General features: G+C 39.8%; 1 protein-coding gene across 1 annotated transcript in view; it reads left to right on the top strand.

Moving 5' to 3' along the window:
- Positions 1 to 16,575, top strand: part of SLC1A1 (solute carrier family 1 member 1) — a 75,116-nt gene that overhangs the window by 26,555 nt on the left and 31,986 nt on the right. The window contains exon 2 of the mRNA XM_036856018.1: positions 9,860 to 10,000. Coding sequence (XP_036711913.1) covers positions 9,860 to 10,000 — 141 coding nt within the window. The remainder of the gene's footprint in view (positions 1 to 9,859; positions 10,001 to 16,575) is intronic.

Below are 16,575 nucleotides of genomic sequence, written 5' to 3'. Positions count from 1 at the left end.
TTTCACGTGCTTATTGTTCATCTGTATATTTTCTCTGGAGAAAATCCTTTGCCCATTTGTAAAAACTGGGGTTGGGGTTGCCTTTTTATTATTGAGTTGTAAGAGTTCTTTATATATTCTGGGTACTAGATCCTTACCTGATATATGATTTGTATATCTACCTTTCTTTTTTTTTTTTAATTTTTTTTTATTTACTTATTTTTATATTTATGGCTGTGTTGGGTCTTTGTTTCTGTGCGAGGGCTTTCTCCAGTTGTGGCAAGTGGGGGCCACTCTTCATTGCGGTGCGCGGGCCTCTCACTGTCGCGGCCTCTCTTGTTGCGGAGCACAGGCTCCAGACGCGCAGGCTCAGTAATTGTGGCTCACGGGCCCAGTTGCTCCGCGGCATGTGGGATCTTCCGAGACCAGGGCTCGAACCCGTGTCTCCTGCATTGGCAGGCAGATTCTCAACCACTGCGCCAACAGGGAAGCCCTATCTGCCTTTCTTGAGTTGATTACAAAGCAAAGTTTTCAAGAAATTTGTATTTTGTTGCCGTACTGTGAAGCTCTGTGGTCTCTACCAGGCCCTACCTCATTTTTACCTATTAGTATTTGGAAGGTCACCAGAACTTTCACTAAAGAATGGAGATTGGGGTGGGAAGGAAGAACTTTGTTCTCTGCGGGTTTTGCCATTGAGGTCATGCATTAATCCTCCCGCTGCCTTGAGGAAAGCCATGGTCACCATCCCTCGTAATGGAAGGTGCCCTGGAGGCAGAGGATGCAGGTGGGGGCAGAAACTTGAGGGTTTATGGCATTTTTATCCGTGGTGGGATGGAAACATTTCTGCTTCAGAATTGGGTTGTCTTTTTTTTTTTTTTTAACATCTTTATTGGGGTATAATTGCTTTACAATGTTGTGTTAGTTTCTGCTGTATAACAAAGTGAATCAGCTATATGTATACATATATCCCCATATCCCCTCCCTCTTGCATCTCCCTCCCACCCTCCCTATCCCACCCCTCTAGGTGATCACAAAGCACTGAGCTGATCTCCCCTGTGCTATGCAGCTGCTTCCCACTAGCTAGCTATTTTACATTTGGTAATGTATATATGTCCATGCCACTCTCTCACTTCGTCCCAGTTTACCCTTCCCACTTCCTGTGTCCTCAAGTCCATTCTTTCGTCTGTGTCTTTAAGAATTGGGTTGTCTTTTGCTCTTAAAGAAAAATTCTGGGGCAGATGAGCTCCCATCCCCTCATCAGCCATCATTAGGGCACATTTCTTGTAGTCAAGATGAGTTTGCCAGTTTGAGGCGGCTTCATAGGAAGCTTTTCCTCTGAGGTTGAAGAGGGTGGCTAAGTGAGAGACCAGGAGTAAGCGGGAACCGTTGTGTGTCCAGGGCCTCTACGGGAGCAGCCCCACTTGCTCGTGTGTTGTTGGAGCTGGTCCTCACCGCGCGGGCTTGAGGCTGGCGGCAGGGTCCTTCTGCTCTGTTGAGGTGGATGCCACCATTACTGCAAAGTCCTGTGGATGCCCTTGCCAGGCTCATTTACCTCTTTGTTACTCACAGCATGGTCCCGCTGACTGAATCTGCCTTTTAACAAAATCCCCAGGTGAGTGTGTGCACATCAAAGTTGAAGAAGCAGGTATTCAGGTCCCAGTCTCCCTGTTGCTGCTCACCTCATGTGGTTACTCAATCTGTGTGTCTGAACAGTCTTCCTCCTTCTTTCCGGCTTACAGGGTCGGCCTGTGTGATGTTAATGCCAGCTGTACTGACTGCAACTTCCTTTCCTTGCTGGATGAAGAAACATAAGTGGCATTTTCCTGATGTGCTCTCAGACTTGCAAACATTTCCATAGAAATCCTGAAATAGTTCTCTCTTTGTGTTTACTCTTGAGCCTTCCTCATTCTTCTCCTCTTCCTTCTCCCCTGCCTCCCTGTCTTTCCAGAGCTCCTGCTCCCTCCTTGCGTTAGTCCTTTCCCCACCTGGACTCTGGTTCTGCTCAGTTATATCTGTGACTGGCCCTCTTTAGACTGGGAGCTTCTTGAGGGAAGGGGTCTTATGCCATCCATTTTTATATCTTTACTCCCACTGCTGGACCTAACGTCCTTTGGACAGTAAATATTTGCAGAATTTAATTAAGTTATTGAATCGCAATGAAACTGATTTCAGAAGACACCAAAAAAAAAAAAAAATCGAAATGCCTTTTCTTCTGGTGCTTCCAAGATCCTGAGACTTTTATTTCAGTGATGTCAAGTGGTATTGAAATGAACAAACATTCCATTTGGTACATTTAATGGGTCCTTTAGGTGTCATTATTTTAACCCTGACATTTTTTTTCATTTATAGGATAAAAGGAAATATTTCTTTACCAAAGTAAACACAGTAGACTAAGAGAGTAAGTTTGTAAATTTAGTCACACTGAAAATATTTTACATGAATCTCTCTCCTCAACTCCTGACCATGCTTTGAGCTCTGTGACCATGACTCACCTGTGAGAGCCACAACTGTTTTGAGGATTTCATGAGAAACCCTATGAAGAGTGTATTACCTATAATAATAGTTAACATTTATTGTGTATGTACTATATGAGCCAGGTACTGTTTACTCTGAGCACTTTATGTATAGTCTCATTTTTAAATCTCCCAATGACTCTGAGGTTGATATTTTATTATGCCCATTGTTACAGATGGGAAAATAGAGGCACAGGCAGCCGGATCAGTATTTTGCCCAAGATTAAACATCCAGTAAATTCGCCTGAAGTAAAGATTAGTAAACTGGAAGGTAGTGTGAGAAATTCAGTCAAATTCATCACAGAGAGATAACAAGGAGTGTAAAAAGCCCCCAAATCCCCATGTATTTGGATACTGGGAAACATATTTGTAAAGAATGTACAGTTCAAAGAAGAAATCATAATAGAAATTATAAGACATTTAGAACTAAACAACAATGAAAATACTATATAATAATTTATAGGACTCACGCACAGAATTTAGAAGGAAATGCATGTATTGAAAAAAACAAGTGAATGTGCTAAGCAGTCAACTCAAAAAGTTAGAAAAAGAATAGGGTAAACATAAAAAACGAAGGAAATAAATCATTAGATAAGAGCAGAATTTAATGATATAGAAAACAAACACAATAGGGAGTGTGGTATGGAATACTGAACAGCACTTAAAATGGATCACCTGCATTAATATGAATGAATCTCAAAGACGTAATGAAAAAATTTCAAAAAGAAAAGGCAGATTACAAATACATCCAGACTGATACCATGTAAGTCAAATTTTCAAACACATACAAACAGCATTATACATTTTAATGGATAGAGACATACGCAGAAACCTATTAGATCCTCACCAGAATCAGCTTTCTTCCTGAGTCAGACTAAATTCTTAATTGTAGGTAGTAGACAAAAAGGGATAAAAGACTCAATGTAAACAATCATGGCTATTGACAAAACAGTGCAAACCACATTTCCTGTTGATAGTGGACAGATCCATCCTTGATGGATGGAAAATATTTATTATTGCAATAATAACAAAATTGTATTCTTTAACTCCTCTCCCTCAGATTTTCTAGCACTCAGTGCAGTACTGGGCATATAGTTGGATGTCAATAGAAGTTCTTTGTTTTTGCTTTTTCTTGAATTCATATACTACAAAGAATGTGTTTAATGTGACTTCCTTCCCTTGAACCTGAAAACAAACAGTAACTCAAGCCTTTCATCATATTTTATGCTTGTACCCTTTGGTGGTTAGGTAAAGTCAATAACATTCAGCAAAGTTGTCAAGAAATGACATGCCTAACAGTTGGGTGATGGTCAAGAAATATGTCCACCCAAAGTAGTATTATCCAGCATTTTAAAAAGGTGGAGATGTGTAACATGAGGAAATGCCTGTGATATAATGTTAAAGGAGAAATACCAAAAACAAAACAAAAACCTGTACATGCTATAGCATGGATGCACTTTGAAAACTTTATGCTAGTTGAAAGAATCCAGACACAGATGCCACTATTTATCAGTCAGGATTTTCTAGAGAAATAGAATCTCTTTATATACACCTACATGAGATTTATTTTAAAGAATTGGCTCATGTGATGAGTCAAGTCCGAAATCCAAAGGGCAGGCTGGCAGGCTGGAAACTAAGCAGGAGTTGATGCTGCAGTCTTGAGGCAGAATTCCTTCTTCTCCAAGAAACATTAGGTTTTGCTCTTAAGGCCTTCAACTGATTGGATGAGCCACCTAGATGATCAGGGATAATCTCCTTTACTTAAAGTCAACTAATTATGGGTGTTAACCACATCTACAAGACACGTGCACAGCAATACCCAGATTGGTGTTTTATTGATTTCAAAACGCTGTAATTATATAAGCCATTCAGAATTACAAGAGATATGCAAGAGATAATTCACTTTAAGTGTTTAGCACAGTCTGACATATAGTATGTACTCACTGATTGTTAATCTTTGTATTATGATTAACCATAATACTATATGAACAATGAAAACAATTTCACTTTACATATATTTGAGTTGATGAGATTGTGGGTGAATTTTACGACTTTTGATTTCCAGTAGAGCTGTTATAACATTGCTTGTGCAGTAAATATATTTTTAAGGGCTTAAAAATAAAAGCTTTACAGACACAGAGGCATCTGTTTTTTGAGCCTAAGTTCATGTAAAGAGCTTGCACTGGTGAAGCTGCTCAGCTCCAAAGAAAAAGATGAGAAAAAGGGACAGGTATATTTCAGTGGAAGGATAAGATAGAGAAACCATCCTTCCATCTATTGAGTGTATGCACATAGTCATTTGTTAATAACATTATTCATTCCATACTTTTTATTTTCTGGTTATCAACGTTCATCTTAGATTAGCTCCTGAGGGGCTTAATCCAGTGCTTAAAATAGTGCATAGCATGATGGCATGGCTAGATAACTATTTCAGTGATAATAAAAAATATGTTTTCCTTTGCCAATAATTCTTATTTAATCAAAACAAATTCGATCTGTGTACCAGAGAACTGTTCTGGGGCTTTGATTAAAAACCACAGAAGATTGCATTGCCTATTCGGGGTCTTTTGTGTTTCCATACAAATTGTGAAATTTTTTGTTCTAGTTCTATGAAAAATGCCATTGGTAGTTTGATAGTGATTGCATTGAATCTATAGATTGCTTTGGGTAGTGTAGTCATTTTCACAATGTTGATTCTTCCAATCCAAGACCATGGTATATCTCTCCATCTGTTTGTATCATGTTTAATTTCTTTCATCAGTGTCTTATAGTTTTCTGCATACAAGTCTTTTGTCTCCTTAGGTAGGTTTATTCCTAGGTACTTTATTATTTTTGTTGCAATGGTAAATGGGAGTGTTTCCTTAATTTCTCTAGACAAAGCAATCTTGAGAAAGAAAAACGGAGCTGGAGGAATCAGGCTCCCTGACTTCAGACTATACTACAAAGCTACAGTAATCAAGACAGTATGGTACCCGCACAAAACCAGAAATATAGATCAATGGAACAGGATAGAAGCCCAGAGATAAGCCCACACACATATATGGTCACCTATTTTGATAAAGGAGGCAAGAATATACAGTGGAGAAAAGACAGCCTCTTCAATAAGTGGTGCTGGGAAAACTGGACAGCTACATGTAAAAGAATGAAATTAGAACACTCCCTAACATCATACACAAAAATAAACTCAAAATAGATTAAAGACCTAAATGTAAGGCCAGACACTATCAAACTCTTAGAGGAAAACATAGGCGGAACACTCTATGACATAAATCACAGCATGATCCTTTTTTGACCCACCTCCTAGAGAAATGGAAATAAAAACAAAAATAAACAAACGGGAAACTTAAAAGCTTTTGCACAGCAAAGGAAAACATAAACAAGACAAAAAGACAACCCTCAGAATGGGAGAAAATATTTTCAAATGAAGCGACTGACAAAAGATTAATTTCCAAATTTACAAGCAGCTCATGCAGCTCAATATGAAAAAAACAAGCAACCCAATCCAAAAATGGGCAGAAGACCTAAATAGACATTTCTCCAAGAAGATATACAGATTGCCAACCAAACACATGAAAGGATGCTCACATCACTAATCATTAGAGAAATGCAAATCAAAACTACAATGAGGTGTCACCTCACACCCAGTCAGAATGGCCATCATCAAACATCTACAAACAATAAATGCTGGAGAGGGTGTGGAGAAAAGGGAACCCTCTTGCATTGTTGGTAGGAATGTACATTGATACAGCCACTATGGAGAACAGTGTGGAGTTTCCTTAAAAAACTAAAAATTGAACTACCATACGACCCAGCAATCCCACTACTGGGCATATACCCTGAGAAAACCATAATTCAAAAAGAGTCATGTACCACAATGTTCATTGCAGCTCTATTTACAATAGCCAGGACATGGAAGCAACCTAAGTGTCCATCGACAGATGAATGGATAAAGAAGATGTGGCACCTATATACAATAGAATATTACTCAGCCATAAAAAGAAACGGAATTGAGTTATTTGTATGAGGTGGATGGACCTAGAGTCTGTCATACAGAGTGAAGTAAGTCAGAAAGAGAAAAACAAATACCGTATGCTAACACATATATATGGAATCTAAAAAAAAAAAAGGTTCTGAAGAACCTAGGGGCAAGACAGGAATAAAGACGCAGACGTAGAGAATGGACTTGAGGACATGGGGAAGGGGAAGGGGAAGCTGGGACGAAGTGAGAGAGTGGCATTGACATATATACACTACCAAATGTAAAACAGATAGCTAGTGGGAAGCAGCCGCATAGCACAGGGAGATCAGCTCGGTGCTTTGTGACCACCTAGAGGGGTGGGATAGGGAGGGTGGGAGGGAGATGCAAGAGGGAGGAGATATGGGGATATATGTATATGTATAGCGGATTCACTTTGTTATAAAGCAGAAACTAACACACCATTGTAAAGCAATTATACTCCAATAAAGATGTCAAAAAAAACCCAAAAAAGAATATATGGGACAGTCTCCAAGATAGATCATATGTGAGGCGGTAAAACAAGCCTTAATAAATTGAAAAAGATTGAAAAAAAAACACAGAAGACTTTAATCTCTTTTTTGCAAATACCCTAAAACAGGAACACTGCTGTTTTCATAAATTTGAATCAAGTGCAGTTCAGCTACTATCCCCAGGTTTAATTTTTATAACTATTTAAAACACGTGTGCATCAGAACAAAGACTGAGTAGGACCTGGAAAATGGTGAGGGGAAAGGAGTGGATAGGTTGGTGTAATTAATTATTTATGACTTTTGTCTTTTATTTTGATCTCCAGAACTATTTCATGAACAATAATTTTTTATAAACTTTGCAGGAAAAAAAATCACCCCATTACTTCCAAAATAGGGCTACTGGACTGGCAATTGTTGTTTGAGACAACATGGGCATGAAGAGATGACATTCTGTGTATCTTCTCTTTTAAGCTTAAGTTTTTGAACTTGAAGAAGAAATCTGTAGCTGCGGTCTTAATTGTTTTCCTCCCTAGTTTCTCCCTTCCATTTTACCAATATACTTACTTTTCGCAAAAAAACTGGAGAAAGCACGGCGAACTCTCCAGGCACTAATGAGCTTGTTTTATGATCCCATTTTAAAGTCAAGGACACCAAGGCTCAGTGATGCTCACAGCATCTTGGGCCACAGAAGGAACCTTTGAAGACATCTAATTCAACCTTTTTGCCCTACCTCCAATCCCACCACTTGACAACGGGAGAAGTTAAAGTCGTGGCCCAAGTTATGCACCTTGTAAGTGGTGGAACCAGAACTTGAGCCTACTCTTCTAACACCATATTTTTCCCAAGCTGTGTCAGTACCTGCTTGGGATCTTCCTGCCTGTGTGGGGGAAGGCAGCCAAGAATGAATTCCTGGTAATTAAGGGGGCTACAGAGGTCTACGTAACAATTTTCCTTTGGGCTTACTTGTTGGCCCTGCTGAAGACCTCCATAGAGCTTTACCATTCAGGGAGGTTCTTGATCTTCATCTTCCCTAGTTTCTGGGGAGTGGCCCTACCATGTGCGTCTGATCTGTGCACCCCCAGGCAGGCACTTATTCCCAGCAGCCTTTGGCTATGGAGACCTCTCCATGCTCCTTAATCCAGTCCAAGGTTCTGACTCTGGAAAAGGGTAGGGAAGGACTGTGCCCTGTGAAATCCTGACCTCATCTTGGAACCTGGCAAATCTTCCAGTGATTTTTTTTCTTATCTTGCATCTCATTTTTCCAAATGTGTTTGAGACCAAGATAAAGCATACCCATTCACAAGCATAACTCCTGGCTGAGGTCATTCACCAGCTACTTGTTCTTGAGAGTCCCAGGATGACATCTCTGGCCCAGGGGTGAATCTCCCAACTGCTTTCCAGGTTTTGGTTGGCATTTATATTTTCCCTTTTCAGTAAAATAACAAATATCAGAATATAATTGTGGTACTTAACTTCAAGGAACAAGCTTGATAGAAAGCTTTCATTACTAAATACAGTAACCTATTCATTGTGCTTGTCACCTTTGATTGCTTTTAAATGATTCCTTGTGGACTCTTTTATGTCTCCCATCCAAGGCTTCCCTGGTGGCGCAGTGGTTAAGAATCCACCTGCTAATGCAGGAAAATAAAAGTAAGCTAAAGATAAGGTTACTACACACAAATGTATCTTATGTGGTTCATCTATTTGGTCTACTAGTGGGCATGAGAAGTATACCAGAATTTAAATGAAAACTCTAGTATTGTTTATAATTCACATCTCTTTTCATTTGCCCTAGCATTCTTAACAAATAACTCTAAATTTTCACATACTAATTATTTGAATTTGTGAATTAACATATCCAGTGATATCCTCCTTGAATCTTCCTGCCCTCTAGTCATTTTACTCCCAATTAGCATGTCATCCATCAGAGGTTGATGAAGAAAAAAAAGATGTGTGAGTCATCCCAACCCATTTTCTTTCTTGGTTAATGAAAGGTGGTAGGGAGTGAGGGTTCCTGGGGATGGGGCGGGGGGGTAAGCCAATTAGACGTTATTAGAACCATTTGGAAGAGGATAAAGAAGAAATACTTACTGATAGAATTTGTGAATTTTAGTTGTCAAAGTCATCACAAGTGAAGAAGTTCATATTAACATTAAGGCAAGCTTTCAGAGAATGTATGCTTCTTGATATGGAACATTTCCTTGCTATATATAAAACAGATAACCAACAGTGACCTACCATATAGCACAGGGAACTATACTCAATGTCTTGTAATAATCTATAAGGGAAAAGAATCTGAAAAAGAATATATATATATATATGTATATATATATATATATGTGTATAACTGAATCACTGTGCTGTACACCTGAAACTAACACAACATTGTAAATCAACTATACTTCAATTAAAAAAGAGAAGAGTATTACTAAAATTATTATTAAAAGAATATGAGAAAAATACAAACTGATATATAAACTATAAAATATGTAAAATATCTATAGGTAGAATAAAAGTGGTGTGTAAAAACAATAGTTATATTGGGTTGACTAAGATGAACTTTTTTTTCCTTCTCACAGTATTCTTAGATGTTTTGTCATGATAATAAATATAATTGAAGGGGAAGAAAAGAAATGAAAACAAAGCTTTCACACCGAACTATACTTTTTCCAGGTTTGCTGAATAATGTGTACTTGTACTCTTTACCTTTTAAAATGTGATTTGTTTTTTATGTCTAACATTTACAGACTCATGGGAGATCATCAAAATTGTTTTTCTTGCCACTAAAATTTGCACTGGGGGTGGTATTTTTCCATAGAAATTTATACAGAAGAACTCAATATTGTTCCTTTCTTCTTTCCAATTCTTGTTTTTCTTAGGGATTGCCATAGGCGTTTTGGTTCGAGAATACAGCAAGTTCTCTAACCTGGAGAAATTCTACTTTTCCTTTCCTGGAGAAATTCTAATGAGAATGCTGAAACTCATCGTTTTACCATTAATTATATCCAGCATGATTACAGGTACCTTGAGAAAACTGACATTCTCCATGATTATTTAAGGAGCCATCCCATCACCTGAGTTGTTCTTTTCTTATTATGGAAAAAGTCAAAATGCATTTGATGCATCACACACACACACACAAACACACACACACAAAACACCCCTCACTTGGAAAGTGTATATTTGCTTGAGTGAAATATTTCATTATTCACAAAGTGGCATTGCTTTGTGGCATTGCTCTGCCTGTAGCACTGTCCACTGCAGCTCAGATCTTCATTTGACCAGCCGTATAATGTCTTATGAGGAAGGAAAAAAAAAAGGCATATTTGGTCAATGAGATGTCAGCCAGTGTCCTCAGGGAAAATGTGGTTGTCAGTCTTGATCATGTTTTCAGTAGTTTACTCGTTTGTTTCTCAGTTGCATCCCTCCTGCCCCCTACCCTGTCAGCGGCAGCCTGCAGAGTCCTCTGTCCCCTCTTCTCACTCACATCCACTCCTCCACAGAACTCAGAACTTGCTACATACTTGCCTTGGAAATTTGCTCAGGGGACCAGCAGTCACATGCTGTGGGAAAGGTTTAATGATGGCTTGGCACCATATTTTAAAAACCTGGTTTTCTTAAATCTGAACTTGTGATGCAGTTGAATTTGGAAATGATTTTTTCCTTATAGATCATTGTATTGCAGGGTCTCTTTAAAGAACAAGCGCCTTTATGTAGATAGATATTAATTTGGCTTACAAAAATGTCATTTGTCTGGGTATGGTAAGCTTCTCTGTGCATTCTGTAGTTTCGTGTCCTTATCTTCATTCTGGCAGTAGGTAAAATGTGGCAATCACTAGTGTTGCCAGCTTGAAAATCATGGTTTTATACAACCAGGCAATTAGGGTTCTCGACATGGCCTCTTCTAGAACATTTTTCTCTACTGCCACTAAAGAGACCTAGGACTGATCTATGTAGAGTACTGGACATTGGCTGGGGGAAGGGAGGGTGGGTGTCAGTATCTTCTGCATTCAGCAATGCATTGCTTGAGCTGTGGATTTGGCCATTGACCTTTGAAGTGCCAAACTCCAATCAGACTAGAGTCCCTTGGGTGTGGTGTTCTTGGCCTATTACAAACCTAAAGAGAGTATAATTATGTTTTGAAATGACTGGCTTCTTTTAGGCCCTGCAGCCAGAGGGCCCAAATCAGCAGACCAATCATTGTACCATATAATGTTTGTTTATTTGTAGAAGTGATAGTAAGCATTTAAAATTTGGAAGACTTCATGTAAGCATCCAGATTTCTGGCTTCCTCTGAAAAAAAAATAAGATCAGGAAACATTGGAGCCATGTTCCCACACACCAGCAGTGGTTTGGAGCTGAGAAACAGCTACTCTGTTTACTTGGAGCAAATGCATTTGAGGATGCCACAGTCCCCACCACTCCCTATTGCCTAATACCTCATCTACTTCACTCATTTACATTACCTGCCTTCCCCTGTAGACATTGCCGTTACAACCCCTTAGAATTTTCTCCATATTGAAGAGTCTTAATCTCTTCTTAGGCTCCTTTGAGAACATGATGAAAGCTTTGGACTCTTTCCCAAGAAAAGTGTTCACAGTTGTACATATATACTGTATTTTACATGCAATTGCACGAAGTTCATAAACTACTTAGTGATTGATACTTACGTCTATGGAGGAAGGTATGGAAAGTTGATGCAGATTAGACAGCAAATCCAAAACTCATGCCATAAACCAGGTAACAATACATGTATGCATATACTAGTTGTAGGATGTTTGAAAATATATACTGCTCTTGGTATTCAATAACAAGTGAGATTTTTGCAGTCTGACTGTTTTGGGTGCTAGCTCAGCCTTGCAAATAATCTAGGAAAATAATTTGCAACCCTCAGCATTCCATTCACATAGCCTAGCTGCTTTTTGAAGGTGTAGCACAGGTCTGGAAATTTCTACAATTTTCCTTCACCAAATACCCAGCAGTTAAACAGGAGTTAGAAAGCAGAACAACTACCCATTCTTTTGACATAAAGTGATAAAATGATCAAAGATTCAAGGGACACAAACAAAGCAGAATGAAAACGATGACGCTATATTTGTGTTTTAGATTGTCAGATTAAAAGGAAAAAATAATAACAATATGAAGGCGAGGTTTTGGGAAAATTGGCTCATTCATTCACTTTCAGTTACTGTATAATTGGAAAAAACTTTCTGGGGGAAGTTTGGAGCATGTTCTGATCTTTCCATGTAGTACTTCTACTTTGATGAATTTACCGCAAAGAAATAACCAGAGATATGTTCAAAGATTTCGGTACAAGGATGTTCATGGTAACATTTTTTTAATAATGGTGATAAATTATAAGCAGTCTAAATGTATGTTATACCTGTAAGTTAGGATTCTATGCAACTATTAAACACTTTGTTTTGGAAACATATTTAATGAAGGTGGAAATATTCCTAATACAATATAAAGTAGAAGGATAAAACAAATTAAACAACAAGATATTGTGTACAATCCAAATTTTATTAAAATGTATATACATTTTAAGAGTTGGGATCAAAACCAAATGGCTAACAATGATTAGATCCTGATACTAAGAAGAAGTGATTCACTGAGCTTTCTTTACATTTTCAAGGCAAACACACGTTATTTTTGTTTTGTTTTGTATTTTCTTTCTTCCTTCCCTCCCTCCTCCCCTCCCCCCTCCCTCCCCCTCCCTCCCTTCCTCCCTTCCTCCCTTCCTTCTTTCCTTCCTTCCTTCCAGAAGAAGAAAGTAGGATGGATTCTGCCCTGTGCTCCTCCAGCCTTCCCTCTGGTAGTTTCCCTCCCCCTCTCCTCCCAGCTCTGCTCCTGTTCCTGCAGCTCAGCACACACCTTTACCTGGTGTGTGGTCCTTCCCCCAAACCCTGCAGTGGGTCCTCAGCCCTCCCCACCCAGCACAGAACCAGGAGAGTAAAGCAGAAGATGGCTATGGAAAATACACAGGAAGAACAGTTTTCAAGTTTTGAAAGCCTTTATAAATCCAGCAGGTCAAGAGCTTATTTTATACATTTATTAGGACAAAGGAGAATACATGTTGGAAGTGGGGGAGAGTGGAATGAGCGCCCCAAGGATCCATAAATTAGTGGTAGAGACACCGCAAAACTGAGACCTAAGACTAATGATCTGTGCTTATGCATAATCTTGCATAACAAGTAGGAAAAATACCTCTGCCATGAAAGCCTCTGCTGATGTAAAACTACTTACTTTATAGCTATTTTAACGGGAAGAATCTTCATGTGATGATGAGGATCAGACGTCACATTAATCAGGGAAATTTGAATATACACTGGTTATGAGATGGTATCAAGAAATTGTTGATAATTTTGTTAGTGGTGATAATGGCATTTAGTTATGTAAGAAAATGTTCTTTTATCAAAAGTGTGTGGAATTATGTAGGGATGAAATGACAATGTCTGGAATTTGCTTTAAAAAAGAAGGACTTCTCTGGTGGCACAGTGGTTAAGAATCCACCTGCCAATGCAGGGGACATGGGTTTGAGCCCTGGTCCAGGAAGATCCCACATGCCACGGAGCAACTAAGCCCGTGCGCCACAACTACTGCGCCTGTGCTCTAGAGCCCGCGAACCACAACTACTGAGCCTACGTGCCACAACTACTGAAGCCCGTGCATCTAGAGCCTGTGCTCTGCAACAAGAGAAACCACTGCAATGAGAAGCCTGCACACCGCAAAGAAGAGTAGCCCCTGCTCACCACAACTAGAGAAAGCCCGCGCACAGCAACGAAGACCCAATGCAGCTAAAAATAAAAAATAAAATAAAATAAATTAATTAAAAAAAAAAAGAGTAGGCACAATAGACATAATCTCAAGGCATTTTCAGAGGCGGATAGTGTAGGCACTAACAGAATCCTACCCTTAATTTACATCCTGAGGGACACACTCGGGCCATGTGCAGAATATCAGTGCTTAGGCTCTGTTAATGTTAGGGTCTGTAAGCTGTATTTATATCACACCACCAGGGAAATAGCAGGGGAAATGGCTTATGGCCATGCCTGAGAATTGTGGCTCTGGAAAATCCTGGCCCATTCTTATCAGCCAGTGAGTTTAAATTCAGGTCACATTTTCTTTAATATACAAATTATAATGACTGGAGCCTCCAGCACAGGAATGGAACAGCTCCTTGGCTCCTGCTCCAAGAAATTCCCTGAGCATCTTTCCAGAATGCTGTCTTACTCCCCTGATGCAGAAGCTGGAATGACAACCATTTGATCTCACCTCCAGGGGCAAAGGTTTTCCATTACTGGTTTAACACGGCTTGATACAAACAGTATTTATTAAGCAACAGCCAGTATTTATTAAGGCTTAGATATAAACAGTATTTATTAGAATATATGTGTGAGTAGGTTTCCTTTCAAGCAGGGATCTGGAAGCTTTTTTTGTAAAGGGCCAGATAGTGAATATTTTAGGCTTTTGAGCCATACAGTCCCTGCCCAACTATCCAACTGGTTATCACAGAAGGGCAGCAATCAGTAATATGTAAATGATTGGGCCTGGCTGCGTTGCCAATAAAATGTTTATTTACAAAATAATAGGAGAGGGCTTCCCTGGTGGCGCAGTGGTTGAGAATCTGCTTGCCAATGCAGGGGACACGGGTTCGAGCCCTGGTCTGGGAAGATCCCACATGCCGCGGAGCAACTGGGCCCGTGAGCCACAATTACTGAGCCTGCGCGTCTGGAGCCTGTGCTCCGCAACAAGAGAGGCCGCGATAATGAGAGGCCCGCGCACCGCGATGAAGAGTGGCCCCTACTTGCCGCAACTAGAGAAAGCCCTCGCACAGAAACGAAGACCCAACACAGCCATAAATAAATAAATAAATAAATAAACCTAAAGTTTAAAAAACAAAACAAACAAACAAACAAAAAAATAATAATAGGAGACCAGCTGGCAGCTGACCTCTGGCGAGATAAATTTAAGACTAGATTCTAACTCTCAAGATACAGTCTAATTGAGATGGAATCTGAGTGACAAACCAACACACCAAGCAAATACTACTCATAAGAAGTGAAGAGACACAAGAATGAAGGATAGAGCAGATAAAGTGAAGTCTCAAGGTATTTGGAGACCCCTATTTTTATTTTTATTTTTGTTTAATATTTTTTAAAATTTATTTTATTTTTGTCTGCGTTGGGTCTTTGTTGCTGCGCACGGGCTTTCTCTAGTTGCGGCGAGCGGGGGCTACTCTTTGTTGCGGTGCGCAGGCTTCTCATTGTGGTGGCTTCTCTTGTTGCGGAGCACAGGCTCTAGGCGCGCGGGCTCAGTTGTTGTGGCTCACGGGCTCTAGAGTGCAGGCTCAGTAATTGTGGCGCACAGGCTTAGCTGCTCTGCAGCATGTGGGATCTTCCCAGACTAGGGCTTGAACCCGTGTCCCCTGCATTGGCAGGCGGACTCTTAACCACTGCGCCACCAGGGAAGCCCGAGACCCCTATTTTTAAATTCAGACTTTGCAGGTGATGACATACTGGAATCTAGGCTGGGGAGGGCGTTTTTTTTTAAGGATACATATTCATTTACTCATAATAGGCTGTGCACTGGGAAGCTGTCCCACACCCTCCAGTGGAAAGAATCATGCCATGTGCCTCCCTGAAACAGGTTCAGTTTAATTCAGAAAACACTGGTTAACCGTGTGAAAACAATCTAACCCTGCGAGAGGCTGAAGTTCCTACCATCCACCTGGGCATGGATCCCAGGTCTTCTGCTAGCCACCCAAGTCCATGAGTCTCCTTGTTGGCCAGAAGGTGTAAGAGTTGAAGACTCACATATCACTTGGCTGTACAGCTTGCTATTAGGTAACTAAGAGCATCCAATGTCAACTTCATCTATGGGGGAAAGTATGCATGCTTTTCAAACATTGGTGGCTTTTTTACGTAGTTTAGTCTCTACGAAAATTGCCACTTCAAGATGGATTATAAATTTAAAACTTACTGCTGGAGCTTAAAATCACACAGGCTGAGAATGAACATCTTACCTCATGTGCACCATCTGGAACCACTGGACTCTGCCTGCATTTCAAGAAGTGCCTCCTTTCTCTTTTCGCAGACTTGTTTGGGAACCAGGAAAATAAGATGGCCTAAACAGCTTTGCACACATGAATTAAACATTTCCCTAAGACCAACAAGAAATTTTTGTTGTGTTAAAACACAGTTACTGAAGCCAGAGGACTTATTATATTAACTGGGTTTCTACAATTGTTTTCTCCAAAGAAGGAAGGGGTACATTGTATACGTAAGGAATGGAGTCCCATAATGAATGTGCCACTGGCCACAGTAATAAAGAGAAAAGTGGCAAGAGGTAAAATATTCCCTGCTTCAGTCTCTGACGTAGTGAAACCCAGAGAATCCACCCTGAATGAGCTTTCCTTTTGCCTAAACCAGTGCTGCTAGACTGGTTCACAGCTCTGTTCAACTGAGTTAACCTGGTTTTGTTTCTTAAAAAAAAAAAAAAAAAAAAAAAAGGAGTGAGCCTCATATACTTTAGTCACTTTTCCACAATTGCCTCTCTTTGTCAACCTAATGTAAAAGCAAGTAGGTTTTGCCAT

The sequence above is a fragment of the Balaenoptera musculus genome, chromosome 6, assembly GCF_009873245.2.
Source record: "Balaenoptera musculus isolate JJ_BM4_2016_0621 chromosome 6, mBalMus1.pri.v3, whole genome shotgun sequence".
Lineage (NCBI taxonomy): Eukaryota > Metazoa > Chordata > Mammalia > Artiodactyla > Balaenopteridae > Balaenoptera > Balaenoptera musculus.
Note: the sequence above shows the minus strand (reverse complement) of the source record. Positions and strands in the feature narration are given on the sequence as shown.